Genomic DNA, 24,861 nt, shown 5'->3' on the forward strand with positions numbered 1-24,861 from the left:
GGCCCTGCTCTGTGCGTGACAGGGGGGAGCTCCTCAACCCCCTGATCGGCCCTGCTCTGTGGGTGATAGAGGGTGGCGCCCCAACCCCCTGATCCGCCCTGCTGTGTGTGTCTCAGGGGGTGGCGGCGCAACCTCCCCATCGACCCTGCCTTGAGTGTGACAGGGGGCGGTGCCCCAACCCCCCAATTGGCCCTACCCTGAGCGTGACTGAGGGTGGTATCGCAACTTACCAATCCGCCCTGCTCTGTGCATGACAGGGGGCGGCGCCCCAACTCCCAAATCAGCCCTGCTCTGAGCCCGACCAGGGGCTGCACCTAGGGATTGGGCCTGCCCTCTGCCACCCAGGAGCAGGCCTAAGCCAGCAGATCGTTATCTCCTGAAGGGTCCCAGACTGCAAGAGGGCACAGGCTGGGCTGAGGGACCCCCCTTTCCCCCCCGAGTGCACAAATTTTTGTGCATCGGGCCTCTAGTTTATTATAATTAAATATGATTCTGATGTACTATCTCCTTAATGCATTAATATATGTTCATTTTCTACTCAATTACTGGAATATCAAAATTACTACCATAGTATACTGTCACTACTACTATAATAAATTGTCACTATTTCATAATAAAGTGTCATTTTTGTGAGCAATGTGTTTTACCAGTCATTCACAATAGCTGCTGCTATTTTTTAGTAAAAGTTGATGTTGTACAACAGGGAAGTTTTTGACTAAAAACCAAGACGCTAAATAAAATAATTATTATTTACATATGTGGTGTACCTGTTATAAAACAGCTTATAACAGGCTTAGGAGATTTCATCCCAATTTTACAAAGTCAACCATAAGAATAAATATAAAAACAAACACTTTTCAGTTTTGGTCTTCTAATGAGAGATTTGTGGAGAAAATGAAATCAATTAGTTACACTGAAAATATAGTTAGCACATGAAGCATTCAGTGGCTAATTATAAGTCTACTAGAGGCCCGGTGCATGAATTCATGCACAGGTGGGGTCCCTTGGCCTGGCCGGCAATCTGGGCTGATCATGGCTGGCCAGCCAGGGGGAGGGACAGTGGGAGATTGGCCGGTTGGCCCCAATCAGGGCTGGCTGGCCAGAGGGAGGGACCATAAGAGGTTGGCCAGCCATGGGAGGTTGGCTGTGGGAGCACACTGACCACCAGGGGACAGCTCCCACATTGAGCATCTGGACCCTGGTGGCCAGTGCACATCATAGCAACCGGTCGACCAGTCATTCAGTCGCTTAGGCTTTTATATATATAAACTAGAAGCCCAGCACGTGAAATCGCGAGGCCACGCCCATCCATGCCAGTCTTTGGTCCTTACAGCATTAGGGCCACAGGACTTTTATAATATAGATGGCATGAGGTCATATCTTGTCAAAATGTAAGCAGAGTTTTTCTGTGTATATTGCATTCGTGGAAACAGTATTTGTTTCTTTTCTCTAATTCTAAATATTTTCTGGTGAATAGTACATGGTAAGTATTTCTGCCTGAAGAGTTTTTTTAAAGTATATTTTTATTGATTTCAGAGAGGAAGGAAGAAAGAGAGAGAGACAGAAACATCAACAATGAGAGAGGATAATTGATCAGCTGCCTCCTGCATGTTCCTTACTGGGGATCGAGCCCGCAAACCGGGCATGTGCCTCTGACTGGAATCGAACCTGGGACCCTTCAGTCTGTAGGCTGGTGCTCTATCCACTGAGTCAAACCAGCTTGGGCTACCTCAAGAGTTTTAATTTTTATAATAAAAGCTTATGAATATACAGGTACTGATTTACCCTTTCACTTTAATCCCTGCATCTTTTACTGAAAACAGATTATTTGGCTAAATGCTGATTTACAAATCAGAAATTGCTCTATTGACTACACAGAATGCTGAGAACTCAACACCACCTAGCAGACTATCATTTTACACTAAATGTCCCTGGATTATACTGTAAACATGGGAATATCTACAAACTCACAACTACTTTCACTCTGTCAACCAATTTTCTCTGAATATTTTTATCTTTCCACTTCCTCATTCTAATTTTCCTAAATCTGTCTTCCTATCCTCTTCCTCCTATTTTAGCTTTTTATTTCAAACTTCATCATTGGCATTTACTAAAGAGCCAATTTAAATTATAAAATGAAGGCTAGGCTACACTAATTGTTAATATTATATATATGATTATAATAGTGAAGTAATTAGTCAGGACATTGTACAAGCTTCATTAATCAGCTGTACATAGAATATTTAAATTGAATGGTATAGGAAAATCTGCTATATTCCAGGGTAATCTTTTCAGCATTAGTTTAAATATAGCAGATATATTTATCCCACATCTCTTATTTGCATTTGAAAACATATGTGACTGGTAATTCTGTATTTTGAATTCTGAAGATTTCTTCAGCCCATTTCCCCACCTCCACTATTGCTCCAACTAAAGTCCTCTAGCTAGCTTAGTATGGCAGGTCTATATTTAATGCAAGCACTAAGATTTTTTTATTGATCTCTCTCTTAAGGAAGCACTTTATAATTTTTCTGTGTAAATTAAGCTTCTACCCTAAAATATTACAAGTATTGTTTCTCATTTCATTTTTAAGCTCCTAGTCAACCCTCATTATGATTCATTCAAGAGGGAACAAACCAATCAAACTTTGTAGTATTGTTGGCAACAGGATAGTTCCTGTAGTTGTGAATATATCCCATGTAGCAATTTCCTCCATCTATTTTTAAAATAATCTAAAAATGACTGTAGTAGACTTTAATGTGTCCCCTGTTATACACTCAGAATTCATTGTTTTAATAAACAAAATATTACTGAATACCTTATATGTACAAAAGCCCAAGGTTTACCATTTGACAATTTTTAAATATTTATTCTCTGCTCATACAACTTTCTGATGATTCTTTTGATATACATGGTAGGAGTTATAGTTAACCTGAGCCACTTGTGTGATATCTATTTTTAACAACTAATTCTAAGTCAATTGTAGGAGTCAGAGAGGAAACTAAAGACTGAGGAAGTACTGTATTTCCTAAACATCAAAAGGTGAAAGTTCAAAAGTATCTTTAAACAAAGATAAATGAAACACGACATTGTAAGAGAAAAAAAAACATAATATAAAAATTATTTTTATAGTTATATGAAATAATGTGAACAGGTACATTTTCTAGATGTAATGCTGATTGACATAGATAAATGCTACCCCTTAATGTTTTTGCTATACTTAGTTTTTTTTCCTTTTTTTTTCTTTCTTTCTTTAATTTTTCCCCTTAAGTGCTCACCCTGGTTTTCCAATAGATTCTAAGACCTGCAAAGAGAGGGGTCAATTTCGTTGTTGTCATTCTTCTTTCTTCTAAAATAGTGGCAGTATGGCAAATAGGGACATAGAATTTGAGTAAGAATTTCATTTCCAATATTCCTAAATATTTGTCCTTGAGTTGGCTGTCTAACCTTAAAGAGCCTTAGTTTCATCATCTGCAAAAATTTGGGTAATAAAATCTATCTTGTAGCATTGTTGTGAGGATTAGAAATGATGTTTACAAAATCCTAATCAAGGATCAGGTACTCAAAAATAGTCGTTTTTACTATAATTATAGTTGTCTGCAACTTCCCATACATAAAGCCTGTTATATCTCCATACACTAGGTACTCAGAGAATCTCAAAATGATGGCCTTACTTCCTTCCATATGAAAACATGTTAATGGAGTCATGGGATTATAGGCATACATTTCACTCATTTTTAATTTTTTTTTTTTAGTTTATTGAATTGAGAGAGAGAGAGAGAAATATCTATTTGTTGTTCCACTTATTAATGCATTCATTGGTTGATTCTTGTATGTGCCCTCATTGAACTAACAACCTTGGCATAACGGGATGGGACTCAACCAACTGAATTGCCCAGCCAGGGCCTCTCCATCATTCTAAAAAAAACAGTTTTATTGAGATAGAATTCATACACCATACAATTCACCTATTTAAAACGTGCAAGTCAATGGTGTTTAATATATTTACAGATAAGTGCAACAATTACCACAGTCAATTTAGAACACTTCATCACTTTGAAAAGAAACCTTGTATCTTTTAGCTATCACTTCCCCATGAACTCCCAGCCCATCAAAGCTAAGAAACCACTAATATATTTTCTGTCTCAATGTATTTCCTTATTTTGGACATTTAATATTAAGAGTAACAATATGTGGCCTTTTGGACTGGCCTTTTAAAAATTCATTTTAGAGGAAAAGAGGAAGGGAGAGAAACATTTATTTGCTGTTCCACTTATTTATGCACTTATTGATTGATTCTATTATGTGCCCTGACTGGAATGGAACCTGAAAGCTTGGTGTATTGGAAGGATGCTCTAAGCAACTGAGCTACCTGGTCAGGGCCAATTTCACTCATTTTTAGAAACTAAGAAGGAATTATAGATACTACTATTTATTTTTTAAATTTCAGTACAGTTTGTATACAATATTATATTTGTTATATTAGTTTCAGGTGCACAATATAGTGATTTGACATTTTTATACCTTAAAGCGTGAGCATTCACTAATTCTAGTTACCATCTGTCACCCTGTAAACTTATCACAATATTATTGACTATTTTCCCCTTCACCTTCTTTACCTATCACCCCACTCCCTCCTTTCTGGTAAGAATCCTTTCGGTCTCTGTTTCTATGAGTCTGTTTTTGTTTTGCTTTGTTTGTTAATTTGTTTTAGATTCCACATGTAAATGAAACCATATAGTATTTTTCATTCTCTGTCTGATTTATTACCATTTTTATAACACATTCACTTATGCAATGTTAACTGAAACAGGAGCCTGAAAAAGTAAAAAAATAGAAAATAAACAAAAAACAAACAAATACCCCAAATTTTCCATTTCTCACTTTGCAGGTTAGTTTTGTTTTGTTTTGTTTTAAATCAGAAACTAAGGATAATTATGCTTGCATTTTATATTTAGTACCCTTTTAATTTAAACATGAAACAAGACACATTTTAAAAGGTGGCTATTATTCATTCTATTCAACAAAATGCAATAAAATATCAAGTTGTCAGACTTGAAATTAAATATAGGATCTCATTGTATTTGTTATTTTCTGAAGTACATTAGTTCTGTGAAGATATTGTACTACTTTGGAAATAATTGCAAGCTCTTGTTTTATAGTTTTATGATTAACTGTTGTACTTCCTATAGAGTCTTCCAATTTCCAGTTGTGTGTGTGAATATATAACACAGAATTTTGACTCTTGCATCATTTCCTACAGGCATCAAAACATTTATATGTGTGATCTGACAAATTTTAGGTGGATTGGTTTTATTTCCTACACAGTCAACTCTTTTTTTTATTTTATTGATTTTTTTACAGAGAGAAAGGGAGACGGATAGAGAGTTAGAAACATCAATGAGAGAAATATCAATCAGCTGCCTCCTGTACACTTCGCAGTGAGGATGTGCCCGCAACCAAGGTACATGCCCTTGACCAGAATCGAACCTGGGACCCTTCAGTCTGCAGGCCGACGCTCTATCCACTGAGCCAAACCCTACAGTCAACTCTTAATTACAAAACCTTTGCCTCATTGTTTTGGCAACATGGGGCTACTACAGACTGAAAAATAAAGTGTAAAAAGATAGGACTATAGAAAAATTGGTTCTAAGAAGGGTTCATGGTAGATATGTTGGCTTCAGAAACTGTTCCCTATTCTGTTTGATAAAATTCTTATGTAAAACCATTCCTTTATTCCAGGTTTGAATTTTTGAGCTTGCTATCATTACATCAAGGTTCTTTTTAACTTATCTTTGAGCATATAACAAGAAATTGACAGCAAGGAGTTAGGGACCAATCTTCTATTTCTTTCAGAAAACAAATTTGGAGTAACTCGACCCTTTTATAGTACACTGTAAACAAGTTTTCCCTGACAATGTCTTATACTACAAAGTGAGTACTTCAATTAAAAAATTTTCTGCCATCAAAGTTTCTATTAAGAATTTAGCCAACACTAATTAAAGGGTTTTATCCCATAAGATAAGAAAAAAAAGTTACAAAATTACGTAAAGTACCCTATTTATGAAAATTAGCTTTAGATGCATACATTTAAATGTGATTTTAATATTATCCTCATAATTTGGAGAGTGTTGCAAATATATCTGCTTTTTTGAATGATATTTTCTAAATTAATCAATTTATTTCTGTTACCTTTCATAGCATCCATGCCTCCCACAGCATAAAGTGCCCCCACAGTTGATTTTCTAGGCTTTGTCCGAGGGCTTTGCATCATAGGTCTTCTTTCAGGTAAGAGATGATACTTCATAGCTTCTATCAGAAGTTTCTGACATTCAAGATCACCAGTAAGTATGGAACTATTTTCAAGATCTGCCAGTAACTGGAAAGTAATGACACATGGTATATGAGGTGAAGAGCCCCCCATTAGAAAGGGCATATTTTTGTTTATATAACTTTGGAGAAAACTCAAGCTAATTCAAATGTAGATCTGTTATTATTTAACATTTTAACTTATTTAGTAACATATTTTATGTTCATTTATTATTTAAAATGATTTAAAGCTTCATGGTATTAGCTAATGATCTATGAAGACTTATTTGACATATTCATCTTTTAAGTATATATGCATATAATCTCAAGGAGTGAAAGAGCATTCATAAAATGTGTTATTGAAAAGCAATCAAAGAGAATGGCTTTGTATACACAAAGCAAGCATCTCTCAGTCTATGGCAGTGGTTCTTTCTCAACCTTCTGGCCCTTTAAATACAGTTCCTCATGTTGTGACCCAACCATAAAATTATTTTCGTTGCTACTTCATAACTGTAATGTTGCTACTGTTATGAATAGTAATGTAAATATCTGATATGTAGGACGGTCTTAGGTGACCCCTGTGAAAGGGTCGTTCGACCGCCAAAGGGGTCTCGACCCACAGGTTGAGAACCGCTGGTCTATATGGCATGTAGCTAGAGAAGCAGTCATGTTTTTGGTGGATTTAGGGGAGGTGGTACAAACATGTCCAGTTAAAATAAAATAATATTACCCATAGGAGGTTGCATCTTTATCATTAAATCACTTTTGTAAAGTATTCTGAAAGTAGGTCTTTTTAAAAAAGTATTTACATGTATATTTATAACATCAGTAAGGAACTTGTGTTAGTAATAGCTAGTACATTAGCACTATTAGGTGAGTAATACTTCTAAACATTACTCCCTGGCAGTCAATAAAACATTTATTGAATGGGATAAGAGCTAGGTAAATTATTTTCCTAAAATTAGTTGAGAAGTTAAGCTTTGTTTCAGAATTTTGCCAAGGGTTATTTAGATTAATTTCTTTGAGTTTTGGGTCCACAGTGTCATAGGGAGGAATAACAAGCAGATTGTTGGAATGGAGGTGCTAACCTCACTCCATAAAACTTCACAGAAGTTTCCTGTTCTGTACTGGTTAACCCTAGCTCTGTTCTCGCTCCACCTGTCATCGCTGATAGATCCTTGTTTTGACTTAGCTAGTGAAACCCCAGGCATTTCCTCAATTCATACATTTCTGAAAAAATGTTTGAAAACTGGGCTATATAGTTGTTGCTTTCAAAAAAATATTCTTCAGAGATTTATGACCATTTAAAAATATATTTAATTTCTAGGGTATTTGTTTAAGGACACTATTAAACTTGTTTTGGAAGTGTATATTCTGTATGCTATTGCCCACCACTACCATCATCAGGAAATGTTTCCAATGACCACATTTTAGGCATAAGGCCTACTCAGGGGCGGGAGGCCAAGGCACTGCTGGTTTTGTGTTTGGGCTGGAAATTTTCCCACGCCAATAAAGTAAGGGATGTTCAAACTAAGCATCTTGCTGAAAGAATATCATATAGACTTACAGCATTGTACAGTTAAAGGGTTCTGATCCTTTATACAAGTGCATCTTAAATTTTTGCATGTTTTAAAACCATCTGGAGAACTTGTTAAAACAGATTTCTGGGCATCACCCCCCAGAAATTATTTCGGTAGGTCTGTTGTAGGGACGTGAGTGACTGAGTTTCTAACAAGCTCCCGGGCAAGGCTATCTTTCTGGTCCAGGGACATTTTGAGCAGCACTGCTTTAGAGAATCAAATAGACCATATCATGAGAATAATACACACACAAGTATATATACATTCACAAGAATACATAAAATTTCTATAGTTTCTGAACCTTGGGTCTAACATGACATATATATTTTAATGTTTCTCTTTTTGATGTTACTATTGCCTTGCCCTTTGGATAATGTCACTATACCCAGGAGGGTAGTCAGTGTTTTTTCATTAAATACAGACAGATTCCTAAGAATAAATATGTAGTTCCATGAGATTTAATTAACAACTACAAGTTAACAAGCTAGAGAAACCATAAGTTCAACATTAACATTTGATTAGTAATTTTTTGAAAATAAATTAATTTTAATGTTTATGGAACTACTGCCTCACTTAGTATAGATAAGGTCCCTCTTTCCAAAGTGGATGATATTTGAGGACTTTAGCCACAGTCTATACAGTAAATGAAGTGTGTATATGTGTAACATATTCATGAATATATAATATGTAAATGATATACACTATCGGTCAATTTGCTACACAGAAATAATTGTGATTATCACCAATGGTAGAATTATGTAGAGAGAACTGCACTCTAACCTCATTAGATTTCACATACTAAAATTCAGTATGAGGTGGGTCAATCCTGAATCTTATCCAAGGGTGTTTGTTTTTAGAATGATTTCTACTACGAGCCTTTAGCACAAATGTGGAGATGTCATTAGTATAATATTGCTTTAGTGCATCTGATACTACTATATAGTACTCTTTTGATCCTTGTAGCTAATTATCCATGTTAGTAGAATCTCACTCCTTTCTACAATCCCCTCTGGTATGCTCTTGTACTGATTATTACCACCTTGCCTACAAGGTAGGCAGGGAAAGAAAAAGTTAGCCTTGTCACTTTTCCTGCTTGTTATAAGTTCTGTTTGGTGAGAGGAAACTAAAACTAATGAGGATGCTCATTAGAGAATAGGGATTATCTGTAGTTTTCAAAAATCTTTGTTTCCTCTCTCTTATCATTAATATTGCTGATTAAAGACTGGGTATGTCCTTCCGCCAAACAAATCCTGTACATTACAATTACCCAAATTCCTCTGAATAAAATAAAAGGGAAAAATCAAGAATAGATTAATGACAAGTGGTAGTTTGAACTATAATTATATTACTGGTCAATGTTCATACCTGTGGTGGAAGTAATGGCAGTCTGATGTAAGTAAGCAGCCTGGATAGGTCTTGTTGCCTAGCCTGCACATCATGCCCCACCCAGTCCATCAAAGCATGGAAAATGGTTTCTTCATCAGGCACGTTAATATCGTCACTGCACAGAAGTTTGGAGATTTCATTAGCTGGAAGCAGGAGGAATTCTTGGTTCTTTATTACATCGATGAAGTGTTCCTAGAAAAGAGAGATTGTCTACTGAAACTTTGTTCTTTAGAAACTTCTTTTTTAAAATATTTTTAAAAAATTTATTGATTTCAGAGAGGAAGAGAGAGGGAGAGACAGAAACATCAATGATGAGAATCATTGATCGGCTGCCTCCTGCACGCCCCCTACTGGGGATTGAGCCTGCAACCTGGGCATGTGCCCTTGGCCAGAATGGAACCTGGGACCCTTTAGTCCGCGGGCTGATGCTCTGTCCATGAGCCAAACCAGCTAAGGCTCTTTTTAAAAAAAATTTTTTTTGTAAAGACCATTATAAACTGATGAACAAAAATAGATACAGAGGCAAAGCAGCACTGAACAGATTGTCAAACTACAGCGGGAAGGCCGGGGAGGGTTGGGGGGGGCGGGTAAGAGATCAACCAGCTAAGGCTCTTTAGAAACTTCTTAACAAAATAAGCATATCAAAGAATTTCACTTTTCGAAACTTCACAAAAGGCACGCGCGCCTGTGTGTGTGTGTGTGTGTGTGTGTGTGTGTGTGTGTGTGAAAGAGAGAGAGAGAGAGAGAGAGAGAGAGAGAGAGAGAGAGAGAGATGCATTTATAACAAACAGGTGCTATTGCTTCCTATGGCAAGGGGCATGCAGGAGACTTCTGAAGTTGAGGAGCCAAATGCTTCTACTTGAAATTATTTAAGAAATCAGGAACGGCCCTAACCACTTCAGAGTTCATATGGACAGTATCCAAGTTGATAAGAGTGCTTTTCTCTTTCAGCTGTTGTAGGTCACAACAGCTTATAACTCCAGAAATGACTGATGTCACACTGGTCTGTTGGTCTTTAGCCAAAAAACCTTAAAAGAAAGGCTGAAAATTTTCAAGTTGGAGGCTTTTTTGGATGCTTGGGAGAAGTAGGTCTGTCTGTCAACACAGAAAACAACCCACTGAATTTCTTTGAGGTGAAACAAAAGATTGATGAAAAAATATTTTCTCCTATGGAAAAGCATAGTCATATATTTACCAAGGCAAAGGTATCTTTTAGAATGGATAACAATCTGCAGTTTCCAAATAATATAAAAGAGTCTCCCATGTTTTCTTTGGGGGGGGGAGGGGGGATGAAATTATCTTTCAATTTTTATATAATATGCCTCAATTTTCTCTTCTGTCAGTGTGTTGTCTTGTATTTTGTCAAGCATCAAATTTCAGGCAGCTGTGTTTCAATTTTCTTTTATTGAAACACCACTATATATTTTTCCGATTTATAATGTTATGTATTTTTCTTTAACAACACAATGATTGCTTTCAACATTTTATAGTAAAGGTCTCAATTTTTAAATGCAATAAAAAATGCTTCTGAAATGAAGATAAACATATCTAGTTGGTAATTTACATTTTACAATAAATAAATATTATTCTGGAAGCAGTTTAAGACAGCTTCTGAGTAACTGGGGGAACTGCATAAATCATATCACTTCTTCAGCTCCACTCTGAGTTTAATCATTGTGGAACTGAGTTAGCCTAATAGCAAACTTATCCATACAACAACTATCAAGTTTGACAGACCCATCAAGAAGCTCTGACACCATAAATGCAAGTTAACTTGCCTATTTAGACAAACTTCCCTCTTGTGACTAAGGCAAGCAATTCAGAGACTCAGGTCCTTACATGTAGCAGATGACCTTGTTTGAAAAGTCTTTAACCTATAGCAAAATAATGGAGCTAGTCCTACAACTAATACATTACACATGTATAACACTTCAAACTTAACGGATTTCTTTAAAAAATATTGTCATCACCAATGTGGTCTTGTGAGGAGTAGAATTATTCTGATAGGAAAACAGGCTGTGTGAATTGTTTGGTCTCCTGTGCAGTAAATGTCAAAGTATAGGCATATCTTGGAGATATTGCAGGTTCAATTACAGACCACCACAAAGAACTGAATATCACAATAAAGTGAGTCATTAAAAACTTTTTGGTTTCTCAGTGCATATAAAAGTTATATTAAACCACACTGTAGTCTATTAAGTATGCAATAGCATTATGTCTATAAAAACAATGTACATACCTTAATTAAAAATACTTCATTGCTAAAAGATGCTAATCATCATCTGAGCCTTCCTTGAGAAATAATATGTTTGCTGGTACAGGGTCTTGCCTTGATGTTGATGGCTGCTGATTGATCAGGCTGATAACTGCTAAAGGTTAAGTGGCTATGGAAATTTCTTAAAATAAGAAAACACTGAAGTTTGATGAATTAATTGATTCTTCTTTTTACAAATGGTTTTTCTGTAGCGTGCAATACTATTTGCTAGCAGTTTACCCACAGACTTTCCTTCAAAATTAGAATAATTTCTCTCAATCCCTGCTGCTGCTTCATCCACTAAGTTTATGTACTATTCTAAATCATTTGTTGTCACTTCAACATTTTTTAGTCTTCACAGCATCTTCACTAGTAGATTCCATCTCACAAAACCACTTTTCTTTTCTCATTCACAAGAAGCAACTCCTTGTTCATTGAAGTCTTGTCATAGGACTGCAGCAATTCAATCACATCTTCAGGCTCCACTTCTAATTCTAGTTCTCTTGCTTTTTCACCACTTCCCCAGTTACTTCCTCCAATGAAGTCTTGAACCCCTCGAAGTTATTCCATGAGGGTTGGAATCAACTTCTTCCAAACACTTAATTTGATAATTTGACTTCTTCCTATGAATTGGCTCATTGTGTAAAACCCACTCAATGGTTAATATGGATCAGATACAGTCAATAAAATTGAATTATGCCTCTGAGAAAGTTAAGAAATGATTAAAATGGTTTATATGATGGTCATATTTAAATATATCTAGAAATTAGATCTTTGATAGACTTTGTTATAGCTTCAGAGTGGCTGCCTGATGCGATCATTGAAAATAGCCTGGTGATATAGGTAATTAGTGTAAATAAAAAATAAATTTACTGGTTTGAATTATCTAGATGTGGCATTGGAATATACAGTATTATAGAGAACATTTAGTTAAGCTTAAATATTAATTTTATGTTGTTTTATTTTGGAATTATTTGCTCCTAATTTCAAGGTAAAACTTTCTTCTATGCTCATTCTTAAGAATATTTTTTGTACCTTTGGTTTGGTATTCATTTTTTAAAACCTACATTTACATTGTTGTAAATTTAGCATACTTGCTGAATGTTTCATCAATGTAGATTACTGTTTATATAATTATGGTGGTTAATTTTATGCATCAACTCTACTGAACCAGGGAATGTCTAGACTTTTGGCTGAATGTTCTGGATGTGTCTATGATGACATTTCTGGGTTGGGCCCATACACATTAGGAAGATTGATCTGTTTTACATATTCTGTGATTCAAACAACTGTAATTGAATCATTAAAATCACTTGTGTTTTTATACTATTAATAAAGTATTATAAAAGCATTATTATAACAAGAGCTTTACCAATTTTACTCTATTTATAATATATACTAAAATAGCTAAAGAAGAGGAATTAAAGAAGAGAACAATATTGTTTTTATGCACATCCTGCTTTAAAAATCACATAATAGGAAAAGGAAGAGAAGTTGATTTTGAGCAACAAAAATAATTCAAGCTGTTTATCAGCATGTGTCTTGTCTGCAAAAGTAAGATACCAGCCAGGAAGCTGCTAATACTTAATTCAAGAATTTAAGTAATTTAACAGGAAGTTTTCCATGTTTGGTTTTTAAGGTAGGATTAACCTTTAAACTACATAATTGCTGTTCTGATAAATTATGTGGTATCTATATTTAGGATATAGTAATATAAATAACATAACTAAATGACATATGTTAAAACACCAATCCATTATAATATAATTCTCCACATAATGCCATTGCTTCAGGAATATGTTTGAAACTTCATATTTCAAAGTTGACCAGAGATGGAAAGACGAAGGGGGAAATTTTACAATAATTTTTTAGAGAATTCAAATCTTAGAACTTTGGAAATTTTAAGGTCAGTATAAAACTCTAGAAAAATAATCTTCATTTATATGCATCTCATTCCTAAATTTTAATGTTAATTTTATCTTATTCTTAGGCATATTTTTCTCTACTGTTCACTTTTATGTACTTGCCTTTTAGTATTGAATCTTTGTTTATTTTTTTTTTACTGTGGCAATTTTCTTAGCTGTAAATATTTATTTTTTGATTGTTTGATTGTCACAGAAAGATCCATCTCTTATGTTGTTTCCTGCTCCAGAGGTTAAAAAGTTGATTTTCTTCTTTACATTAGGCAATTGGTATCCTGATAATGGTAAGAGTATGTTTACCATATGTCTACTTTTTCTTGCCTCACTACAGATGATCAATCTTTCATGTCACTTTCAATTGTCTGAATAAACATAGTCTCATCCCATGCAACTTTCAAAGAATTAGCATATAAGAATGTGTTTATTCAATTTATTATAATTACTAATAGAATTGAGAGGTGGTTTAAATTAACTAAGGGATTGGACTACAAATTGCTTTTAACCAAAATATGTTTTCGTTAAGACATAAAAAGTCCATACAATAGAATTGTCTGATTTACTTATTTTATAGTTCTTAAGCATTCCAATCAGTATTAATCCATTAATTTTTTTCTTTATTGAATATTTTCATTATAAATAATAATTTGCACAAACTTAAAAATTAAAGTTCTAATAGGGCAAAATATTAGGAAAATTATATTTTCTTAATAGTGTGGATTTGACTTGAAATATATACTTGTATAATTTAATTTGGGGCAATATTTTCATTTCTTCAGGATTTGAGATTCAAGTAAACCTTGTTTAGTTTCAAAAACGAGAAACTTGATTGAGTACAGCTCAACCAGACACATATTTTAATCTAATGTCTATTATTTGCAAGTCACTTGTAAATTATATGAATTTATATTGTCTTTTAATTTTATCCCACGCTAAAATATTTATGTGAAAAGTTTTATAAACACATAGGTATATATATTTATGTACACACATACATAAACATATCAGCAAAAATCAGTAACTTAGATATTGGGTTAATACATTACTATAAATTAGTTAGAATCAGTTGATTTTACCATTGTGTATTTATGTGCCACACTCAGGAGCTCTGTACAACCCTGGGCGTCTCCAAATGATCGAATCCCTAAGCAGTTTGAAGGATGGAGCTGCTTTATGAGAAAATTGGAGCAGACGTCAATAACTTGAGTCAGTTGCAGGAGACAAGCTGCAGCCAGCAAACTTTCGATAGTATCTTCTTTCAGTTGCAGGACACCTAGATGGTTTGAAAAAGTAAAGAATGATTATATGTCTCATAAAGTAGGACACAAATAAGCTAGCTAGTTGAAATTTTCACTTTCTCTCATTAGTGAGGCTGTATTTTCAAGAGTACAGCAACCATCGTTTAAAGCCAACATATACAAGAGAGTTTGTATAAACTCTAATAAGATGGCTGACAGAGGCTAGGCTAGATTATCAAAAACCACTGTAGCGAATGAACATTGAATACTATCATTGCAAAGAAGAGCAACTTATTTCTTTATCTTAGTCCTGCATCTAAATCTTAAATAAAAAACTGTTCATATTATGACTTAAGGAGTATAATGCAATCTTGTATAAGGGTAATACAATTGGCCATTATAGGTATCTGTCACTTGTGGGAAAAACATCTTGGTACATAAGAACATTGAGCTTATGTGCCATTTTGTCATATGTATTTATTAGCTAAGAAGGATGACTTGGCTTAAATATTATGCCTGGGATTGATACCTGATACTGTCTCAAAAAAAAAAAAAAGAGAGAAAATGTCGCCAACAATCCTTAAAATAAGAATTGCTTTGCTTATATTATTATTTCGTTAGGTATAAGAAATAGGCTCTATTTTTAAAATATCTATAAAGAATCTTTAAAAATGAAATCAGAGAAATTAAACTGTTTCATTTATATTGATATATCTGTATTATTTTGGAGCAAATATTATATGAATTATTACAAATGTTATGTTATTTTGATAAGTTAAATTTCCACTTTTTTGCTTAAACCAAGCTATAGGTAAGTAATAAATAATGATATTTCATATGGATTTTATAAATTGTATAAACTGGCCTTGTAAAATACTTTAATATTGTTTCTATATGTTGCAAAACCATAAAGAAAAGAGTAATACATACCATGAGATGCTTTATATTTGGTTTACCCTCTAAAATATGTTACAAAGGGGTCCAGTCCATCAGCAGATTGTCTTGTGTTGTTTCTTGTCCTGGATTTTGAAGGAAGAGCCCTGCCTATAGTTCATGAGACCCAGAGAAGTATGAACTATTCTGTTTCAGACCTAAAGATTCACCTGCTATAGACATTGAAATCTGGCCTAGATATTAGGATATTGATTTCTAAATAAGTGAAACTCTTAGAAGAAAGCATAACAAAAAAGCTCCTTGACAGTGGAGTTGGCAATAATTTATTAGATAAGACACCAAAGCATAAGCAAAAAAGCTAAAATAAACAAAAGGAACTACACAGCAAAGAGAACAAAAAATAAACTGAAAAAGCAACTGATAGAATGAGGTAAACTATTTGCAAAACATATACATGAGATGGGGTTAATGTCCAAAATATGTAAAGGACTTATACATTTCAATAACACAAAATCAATCCAATTAAAAAATGGGCAAAAGACATGAATTGACATTTTTTTTCAAAGAAGACATACACATTGCCAATAGGAACATGAAAAAGTGCTGGACATCACTAGTGATCAGGGAAATGCAAACCAAAACTACAATGAGATATCACCTCACACCTGTTAGGATGACTAATATTAAAAACAGAAGGGATACCAACATTGGTGAGGCTTTGGATAAAAGGGAATCGTGTATTGTTTCTGGGAATTTAAATTGATACATCCATTATTGAAAACACTAAGAAGGTTCCTAAAATATTTTAAAAAACAGAACTATGTATGATCCAGAAACCTCACCCCTGGGTAAATATCTAAAGGAAAGGAAATTGGATCTTGAAGACATATCTGCACTCTGATGTTCATTGCAACATTGTTCACAAGAGCCAAGGTATGGAAACAACCCATCTTTTGACAGATGAATTGATAAAGAAAATGTGTATATATGTAAATAGGTTTATATATATATATAATGGAATATTATTCATCTATGAGAAATATGGAAATATTGCCATTTGTGACAATATGGATGAACTGGAGGACATTATGTTAAGTGAAATTAGCCAGACACAAAAAGTATAGTATCACTTGTATGTGGAATAAAAAAAAATGCTGATTTCATAGAAAAAGCAAGTAAATTGGTTGGTGCCAAGGGGTGAGAGTTAGACAAGGTAAATGTAGGTTAAATGATACAAACTTTCAGTTATAAAAGTTCTGGGGATCTAATGCACAATGTAGTGACTGTAGTTTATGCTGAGAGTGAATCTTAGGTGTCTTCACCACACACAAAAAGAGTTAACTATTTGAGATGATGTATGCATTAAATATCTCAATCTTCGTAATCATATATACCTCAAATCATCACACTGTAAAGTGACAAATTTAAATATATACAATTTGTCAATTATTCCTCAATAAAGTTAGAATGAATGAATGAATGACTATATACATAGATAAACATACATACATATATACATACATACTATTTGGCCCCAAAACACATCCTGTTATATCTGTTTTATAATTTGAGTAAACATAACTTAAATATTTCAAATGAAGAGATTGTACATATTTCAAATGTACAGTTAAAAATATCCGACTTCTAGTCTCATTTTTATAAATGAGAGTATACCCATATTGTGAGAGAGGAGAGAGAGAGAGAGAGAGAGAGAGAGAGAGAGAGAGAGCGCTCTATTCTCTTATGGTCATATTTTTAATATAATATTTCTTATCTCTTGCTCTTTTATTAATATATTGAATTTAAATCCTGATTCTGCCCCTTATTACTTTAGAAAAGTTACTTAAGTAGTCTATTCTTAATTTTTAACTTGTAGAATAGGAATAATAATAATGTGAGTTATATAATATTGTATTATTGTAAGGATTAATTGAGTTAATATATGCCAAGTATTTACCTGTGTAAGCATACTGCACCAAGGAATTAAGTGCATTAGGATCAACTCCTTCCATCTTGACCTCTTCTTGTTTGGCTTCAAGCAAATCATTAGTAAACATTGCAGCAAAATAATCAGACATGGCACTGAGAACCAACCTGGAAATAAGAAGGTTTCGTAAGAAAATAAATCAGTCCATGATCTTATTGAAAAACATGAAATGCAGTCAGAAAGTTTTTAACACTGGTGAGACTTTTTTTTCTATAAAACTTTCACAGTTCAGTAAAGCTAATGAAATTAGAAAGGCAAATAGTAACTTGATATTCTTTTAAAGGATTTGTGTTTTTCTTCATCAATTTTTCAAGTTTGGATCTTCTAAATATCCCACAGGGAAGTGAATAATATACGGTAAAGCTTTTGAAAAAAAAAGTATCTTTATTGTTGAAAGTATTACAGATGTGCCCCTTTTTTCCCATTGACCCCCTTCACCTAGCACCTACCCCTCCCAGGCCTTCACCACACTATTGCCTGTGTCCATGAGCTATGTATAAATGCATATTAAGTTTCCCAGGTAACCTGTCCCCACCCACACCCCCCCGCACCTTCCCTCTGAGATGCCTCAACCTGTTCCATGCTTCTGTCTCTGGATCTATTTTGTTCATCAGTTAAGTTTGTTCATTAGATTCTACATATGAGTGAGATCATGTGATGCTTATCTTTCTCTGACTGGTTTATTTCACTTAGCATAATAGTCTCCAGATCCCTCCATGCTGTCTCAAAGGGTAAGATATTCTTCTTTTGGACAGCTGCATAATATTCCATGCTGTAGATGTACCACAGATTTTTTATCAACTCATATACTGATAGGCACTTGGGCTGTTCCCAAATCTTAGCTATTGTAAATTGTGCTGCTATGAACATAGGGGTGCATATATTCTTTCTCATTGGTGTTTTGGGTTTCTTAGGAAATGTTCCTAGAAGTGGGATTACTAGGTCAAATAGCAGTTCCTTTTTTAACTTTTTTTTAATTTCATAGAGGGAGGGAGAGGAGAGAGAGATAGAAACATCAATGATGAGAGAGAATCATTGATCGGCTGCCTCCTGCATGCCCCCTACTGGGGATCAAGCCCATGACTGGGGCATGTGTCCTTGACTGGAATCAATCCCAGGACCCTTCAGTTCGCAGGCCAACGCTCTATCCACTGAGCCAAACCAACTAGGGCCCTTTTTTTTAACTTTTTGATGAAACTCCATACTGTTTTCCATAGTGGCTACACCAGTCTTCAATCCCACAAGCAACCCTCTCATTCAACATAGTACTGGAAATCTTAGCCACAGTGATTAGACAAGAAGAAAAAATAAAAAGCATCCAAATTTGAAAGGAAGAAGTAAAGCTGTCATTATCGCAGATGAGATGATACTGTACATAGAAAATCCTAGAGTCCGCCAAAAAACTACTGGATTTAATAAATGAGTTCAGCAATGAAGCAGGATACAATGCAAAATTAGCAGTATACAATATTAACACCCAGAAATTGTCATTTTTATACACCAATAATGAACTCTCAGAAAGAGAAACTAAAAAAAAGCAATTCCATTTACCATTGCAACAAAAAAATAAGTCATTTAGGAATAAAATTAACTAAGGAGGCAAAAGACCTATACTTGGAAATTTATAGGGTGTTGAAAAAAGAGAGAAAGGAAAATATAAACCAGTGGTCATGGATTTATAGAATCAACATCATTAAAATGTCCATACTACCCAAAGCAATCTATAAGTTCAATGCAATCCCCATTAAAATACCAATGGCATATTTCACAGATCTAGAACACACACTCCAAAAATCTGTATGGAATGCAAAAAGACGCTAAATAGCTGCAGCATTCCTGAGAAAGAACATAGTTGGAGGGATTGCAATACCAGATAGCAATTTATACTACAGAGCCACTGCAATCAAAACAGCCTGATACTGGCACAGGAACAGGCATACAGATCAATGGAACAGAACAAAGACCCCAGAAATGGACCCAAACCATTATGCTCAATTAATATTTGACAAAGGAGGCGAGAACATAAAATGGAGTAAAGATAGTCTTTTCAATAACTGGTGTTGAGGGAATTGAATAGATATGTGCAAAAAATGAAACTAAACCACCAATTTACACCATACATAAGAATAAATTTAAAATTGATAAAATGACTTAAATGTAATTCATGAAACCAAAAAATCTTAGAAGAAACCATAGGCAGCAAAAGCTCGGACATCTCTCATAGCAATATATTTGCCAATACATCTCCTAGGGCCGTGGTCGGCAAACTGCAGCTCGCGAGCCACATGTGGCTCTTTGGCCCCTTGAGTGTGGCTCTTCCACAAAATACTGACTTCTGCGCATGGGTCACGAAGTTTCAACTCCCCCCCACCCCACTCATGCTCTCATCCCCCTGTTGTCTGTGTCCATTGGTTTGGCTTATAAGTATGCATACAAGTCCTTTGGTTGATCTCTCCCCCTTACCCCCACCCTCCCCTACCTTCCCTCTAAGATTTGAGCATCTGATCAATGCTTCCCTGTCTCTAGATCTGTTTTTGTTCATCGGTTTATGTTGTTCATTATAATCCACAAATGGGTGAGATCATGTGATATTTCTCTTTCTCTGACTGATTTATTTCACTTAGCATAATGCTCTCCAGCTCCTTCCATGCTGTTGCAAATGGTAGGATTTATAGGATGATAAAAATCGATTTTCCTGTGTTCCAATTTGTAATCAATGAGCTGATTCTTTTTCATTCGTGCTTGTTCATTCATACTCTAATCACCAAATGTTCTGTCTGCCTAAGGATACTTACCGATGAGCTGGGATTCGGAGGTGTCCAACAATGAGGAACACATCACAGAGTTGTTTCTCTTTCAGGTAGTTCTGCATTTTATGGAGCGTTTTCTCTGCATGGTTTACAGCATGGAACTCCTCCTCAGGTATGCTGAGATTCATTTCTTCAGGATGTTGTGTATGTAATCTGAAAGGGGGATAAGAGTGAGAATATGGTTTATTCTCCTAGTGAGTGTGCTAATGTACAGTGGAAATTTGGGCACATCAACTTCTAAAAGAAACATTTTGGAGTACAGTAAACTAAACTTTTCACTCTGATTCTCAATAATTTACTATGATTGTTGCCTAATCTTCCATTCAAGTAAAGTGTGATGGTGTTTATATCAGGAATTGAACCATACTATGTATGGTGCAGCTGCAGGGCTAGTATTAATTGTCATATACACAAGCATCAACTTCAAAATGCTAGCATATATCTTTAATTTTTGTTGGTATTACAATAATGACATTAGGCATGATATTGTAGGCAGGATTCACAATATTTTTCAGATTTGATTATAACCTGAAGCTTCTTCATGGTGTACTCGTTAAAAATTAGAAGTATTTCTTGTATAATCTTAAGCTTTAGAGTTTCATGACATTCTTTATAATATGTCAAACCTCTCAAGAAAATATACATATTTCCATCTTTTATATTTCTTTACCAGCATAATTGATATATAATTAATATATAACAGCATGTAAGTTTATTTTACTTTTTATATACCCTTTTTTAATCCTCATGTGAGGACATGCTGAGAGAGAGAGAGAGAGAGAGAGAGAGAGAGAGAGACTGATGTGATAGAAACATTCACTGATTGTCTTCTATAGGTGCCCCAACTGGGAATCGAATCAAAAAGCCAGATATGTGCCCTGACCAGAAATCAAACCAACAACCTATTGGTGCACAAGATGATGGTCAGCCAACTGAGCCACTCTGGCTGGGCAACATTGTGTAAGTTTAAGGTATACAACATGATGATTTCATATGCCTAAATAGTGTGAAATGATTACCACAATGAGATTAAAATATCCATAACCTCACATAATTACCATTTTGTGTACGCATGGTAAGAACATTTAAATTCAACTCTTATAGCAATTTTCAAGTATATAATACAGTACTACTAACTAGTCACAATTCTGTATATTGGAATCCCCCAAATTAAGTTATCCATCTTCTAACTGGAACTTTGTATCCTTTGACTATTTAGAACAATAGGATAACTGTTGATTTTACAACATTGAAATATGTTGATGTGTCTTTTCAACATCACAAAATGGTAGATTTAAATACTAACACAAGCACATAGAAATTTACAACCAGTGGAATCTTAGAAATTTGACGGTTGGGTGAGCATGCTTACATACTTTGCTTGAAACCTTTCTGGCTTCCATGCATCATTTTCCAACCACCAGACAGGATTAGTTTTAGGTTCCTTCGCCAACAACTTGGCCTGTGTTGTTGCTTGTTGTTTTTTTAAGACAATTGGTCCAGGGTGGCATTATTCTTTTTTACTTTTTAATTCAAATAAAAAATTCACCTCTGAATCTTCTTAACCTTTAAAGACTCTGAGATATTCAGCCACAATATTGGTTGGCTAATCAGGGTAGGATGATATAAATTTTCTTTAAAATTACCTGCTACAAAATGCACTTGTTTATTTTCTATGTCTCTCCCTTTTTGTGCTATCTGTCCCTTATTTCCAGTTCCTCAAATGCCCTATGTCTTCACACTGCTCCATGGTGACCCAAGATCCCCTACTTTGACCCTCTCCATCAAATAAGAAGGGCCCTGGACTTCCCTATGAACTAAAATTTGCCCTGCTCTGTCTCCTGCTCGTCATAATACTCAGCCCTCAAATGGTTCCATGGATCTGGAAGTACACTGGAGAGGTTAAGAACTTACAACAGCATGAATTAGTTACCTCTTGTAAGAAGTTCAGTATTTTAACAAAAAATAACTAAATCCAAAAGTTTGTACCTCTAATGGTGTTAGATTTGTCAGGCACACCAGAAAGCTAGGGATGAGATTTTCCCTTTTAAAGCCAAATAACTTAAATCAACAAAAGAGAAGTGCTGGTGAGGATGTGGAGCAAAAGGAACCCTCATGCACTGCTGGTGGGAATGCAGACTGGTGCAGCCACTGTGGAGAACAGTATGGCGTTTCCTCAAAAAACTAAAAATGGATCTCCCATTTGACTCAGTGACCCTACTTCCGGTAAAAAAGAAGGAATTCTTACCTTTTACAACAGCATGGATGGAACTGGAGAGCATTATGCTAAATGAAATAAGCCAGTCACAGAAAGATAAATATCACATGATCTCACTCATTTAGGGAAAATAATGAACAACATAAACTGATGAACAAAAACAGATCCAGAGATAGAGAAGCATCGATCAGACCGTCAAACCTCAGAGGGAAGGTAGGGGAGGGTAGGAGTAAGGGGGAGAGATCAACCAAAGGACTTGTATGCATGCATATAAGCATAACCAATGGATATAGACACCAGAGGGGTGAGGGCATGAGTGGGGGTGTGGGGGACAATGGGGGGATAAGGACACATATGTAATACCTTAATCAATAAAGAAAAAAAAATAAAAGTCCGAAAGACTGAGAAAAAAAAAGCCAAATAACTTAAAATAAAAACATGAGTCCCAGTGCAGGCTCTGCTGCTAGTTGACTATGTGATTTTGTACAAGTCAAATATTTTCTATGAGCATAGGTTTTCCTTTCTTAAAAACTGAATGGACTCCAGATCTTACAGCCCAAGTGCCCATCAGTAGATGAGTGTATAAAAAGCTGTGGTACATTTACACAATGGAATACTATGCAGCTGTCCAAAAGAAGGATCACTTACCCTTTGAGACAGCTTGGAGAGACCTGGAGAGCATTATGCTAAGTAAAATAAGACAGTCAGAGAAATATGGAAGAAGTCTTTGAAAAAAAGCTCAGCATAAAGATTTGAGGTCTTCTCGGGTCTTTTCTGGGTATGGATCTCTGTGGGCTTACATGTGTGCTTTACCCCACTATCTTTCATATACATGGCTGGAGATTATATATATATATATATATTTTTTTAAATTTCTTTAAATCTCACTTCTATTTCTCCTGTGATCTCTAGATATTCTATTGTATACCTTTACCCATACTATTTTGTCTCCAGATGTTTACAAGTCTGCATTTCCATTGCAATTTTCATGTGTTTGATGCCTGCCATTGGATTCTGTGGCTTCCAATCTGAGATACAAACTATACTACCATTCTCATCTGAGCTCTAAGTTAGGTAAACCAATGGTGTCCCTCCCTTATCAGCAGGGGATACAGTCCAACATCCCCAGTGGATGCCAGAAACTGTGGATAGTAGCAAAACCTATACATACTATTTTTCCTATACATACATACATACCTATTTTAAATTTAATTTTAAACTAGGTACAGTAATAAATAAACAACAAAAATTAATAGTAAATTATAACAGTAAACTTTAATAAAAGTTATGTGAATATGAACTCTCTCTGTGTCCCAAAATGTATTATTGTACTGCACTCATCCTTCTTTTTCTTGTGCTGATATGAGATGGTAAAATGCCAAACTTATTCATGAATCTGCATAGCCTTTCCTTACTTACAGTAAATGGCTTGATATCCCTTGTTTTAAGGCAGTGGTTGGCAAACTGCGGCTCACGAGCCACATGCGGCTCTTTGGCCCCTTGAGTGTGGCTCTTCCACAAAATACCGACTTCTGTGCATGGGCCACGAAGTTTCAATCGCATTGTACATGCACTCCCGCACGTGGTATTTTGTGGAAGAGCCACACTCAAGGGGCCAAAGACCCACATGTGGCTCGCGAGCCGCAGTTTGCCGACCACTGTTTTAAGGGATCCTCTGCTGAATTCTTTGCATAGGATCAATACTTCCTGCCATCATAGGTTGCTGTTAATCACAACACATTTTCTGTTCATGTCTTCCACCCATTTAATTTTCCATTTTAACTTAGTACTTATCATGCAGTGTCTGTGGCCTTAACTTTTGTAGTTAGAGGTATAATAGCCAACTAGCATAACCTTATTTTTCTTTTTTAACAATTTCATTGATAGAGCATTTGTTCTTATAGATCTTAGCAACCTCATTATACCATTTGTCCTTTTCTCAGTAAGTTGAGAATTTTCACATTTTTACTTAAAGAAAACATTATGTGGCTTCTCTTTAGCATATCTAAACTACCAGCGTCATTACTCTTGCTCTTTGAGTCCATTATTAAGTAAAATAAGAGTACCTTGGTCACAAGCACTGCAATACCACAACAGTCAATCTGATAACTGAACAGGCTACTAAGTGACTAATAGGCAGGCAGTGTATACAGTGTGGATTCATTAGACAAAGGGACAATTCATGTTCTGGAGTGGAATGACATGAGATTTCAAAACACTACTCAGAATAGTGTGCAATTTAAAACTACTTAACTGTTTATTTTGG

At 35.1% G+C, this 24,861-nt stretch overlaps 1 protein-coding gene across 2 annotated transcripts in view; it reads right to left on the bottom strand.

Annotated features, from left to right (window-relative positions):
- The window catches only part of KLHL4 (kelch-like family member 4), an 89,566-nt gene that overhangs the window by 21,074 nt on the left and 43,631 nt on the right, over positions 1 to 24,861 (bottom strand). For both annotated transcript variants that reach the window (XM_005884037.2, XM_014531552.1), the window contains exons 2-6: positions 20,363 to 20,530; positions 17,538 to 17,674; positions 14,525 to 14,721; positions 9,255 to 9,467; positions 6,193 to 6,379 (exon numbers count right to left, since the gene is read on the bottom strand). In XM_005884037.2, the coding sequence (XP_005884099.1) occupies positions 6,193 to 6,379; positions 9,255 to 9,467; positions 14,525 to 14,721; positions 17,538 to 17,674; positions 20,363 to 20,530 (902 nt within the window). The remainder of the gene's footprint in view (positions 1 to 6,192; positions 6,380 to 9,254; positions 9,468 to 14,524; positions 14,722 to 17,537; positions 17,675 to 20,362; positions 20,531 to 24,861) is intronic.

Source organism: Myotis brandtii, unplaced genomic scaffold (assembly GCF_000412655.1).
Source record: "Myotis brandtii unplaced genomic scaffold, ASM41265v1 scaffold81, whole genome shotgun sequence".
NCBI classification, from domain to species: domain Eukaryota; kingdom Metazoa; phylum Chordata; class Mammalia; order Chiroptera; family Vespertilionidae; genus Myotis; species Myotis brandtii.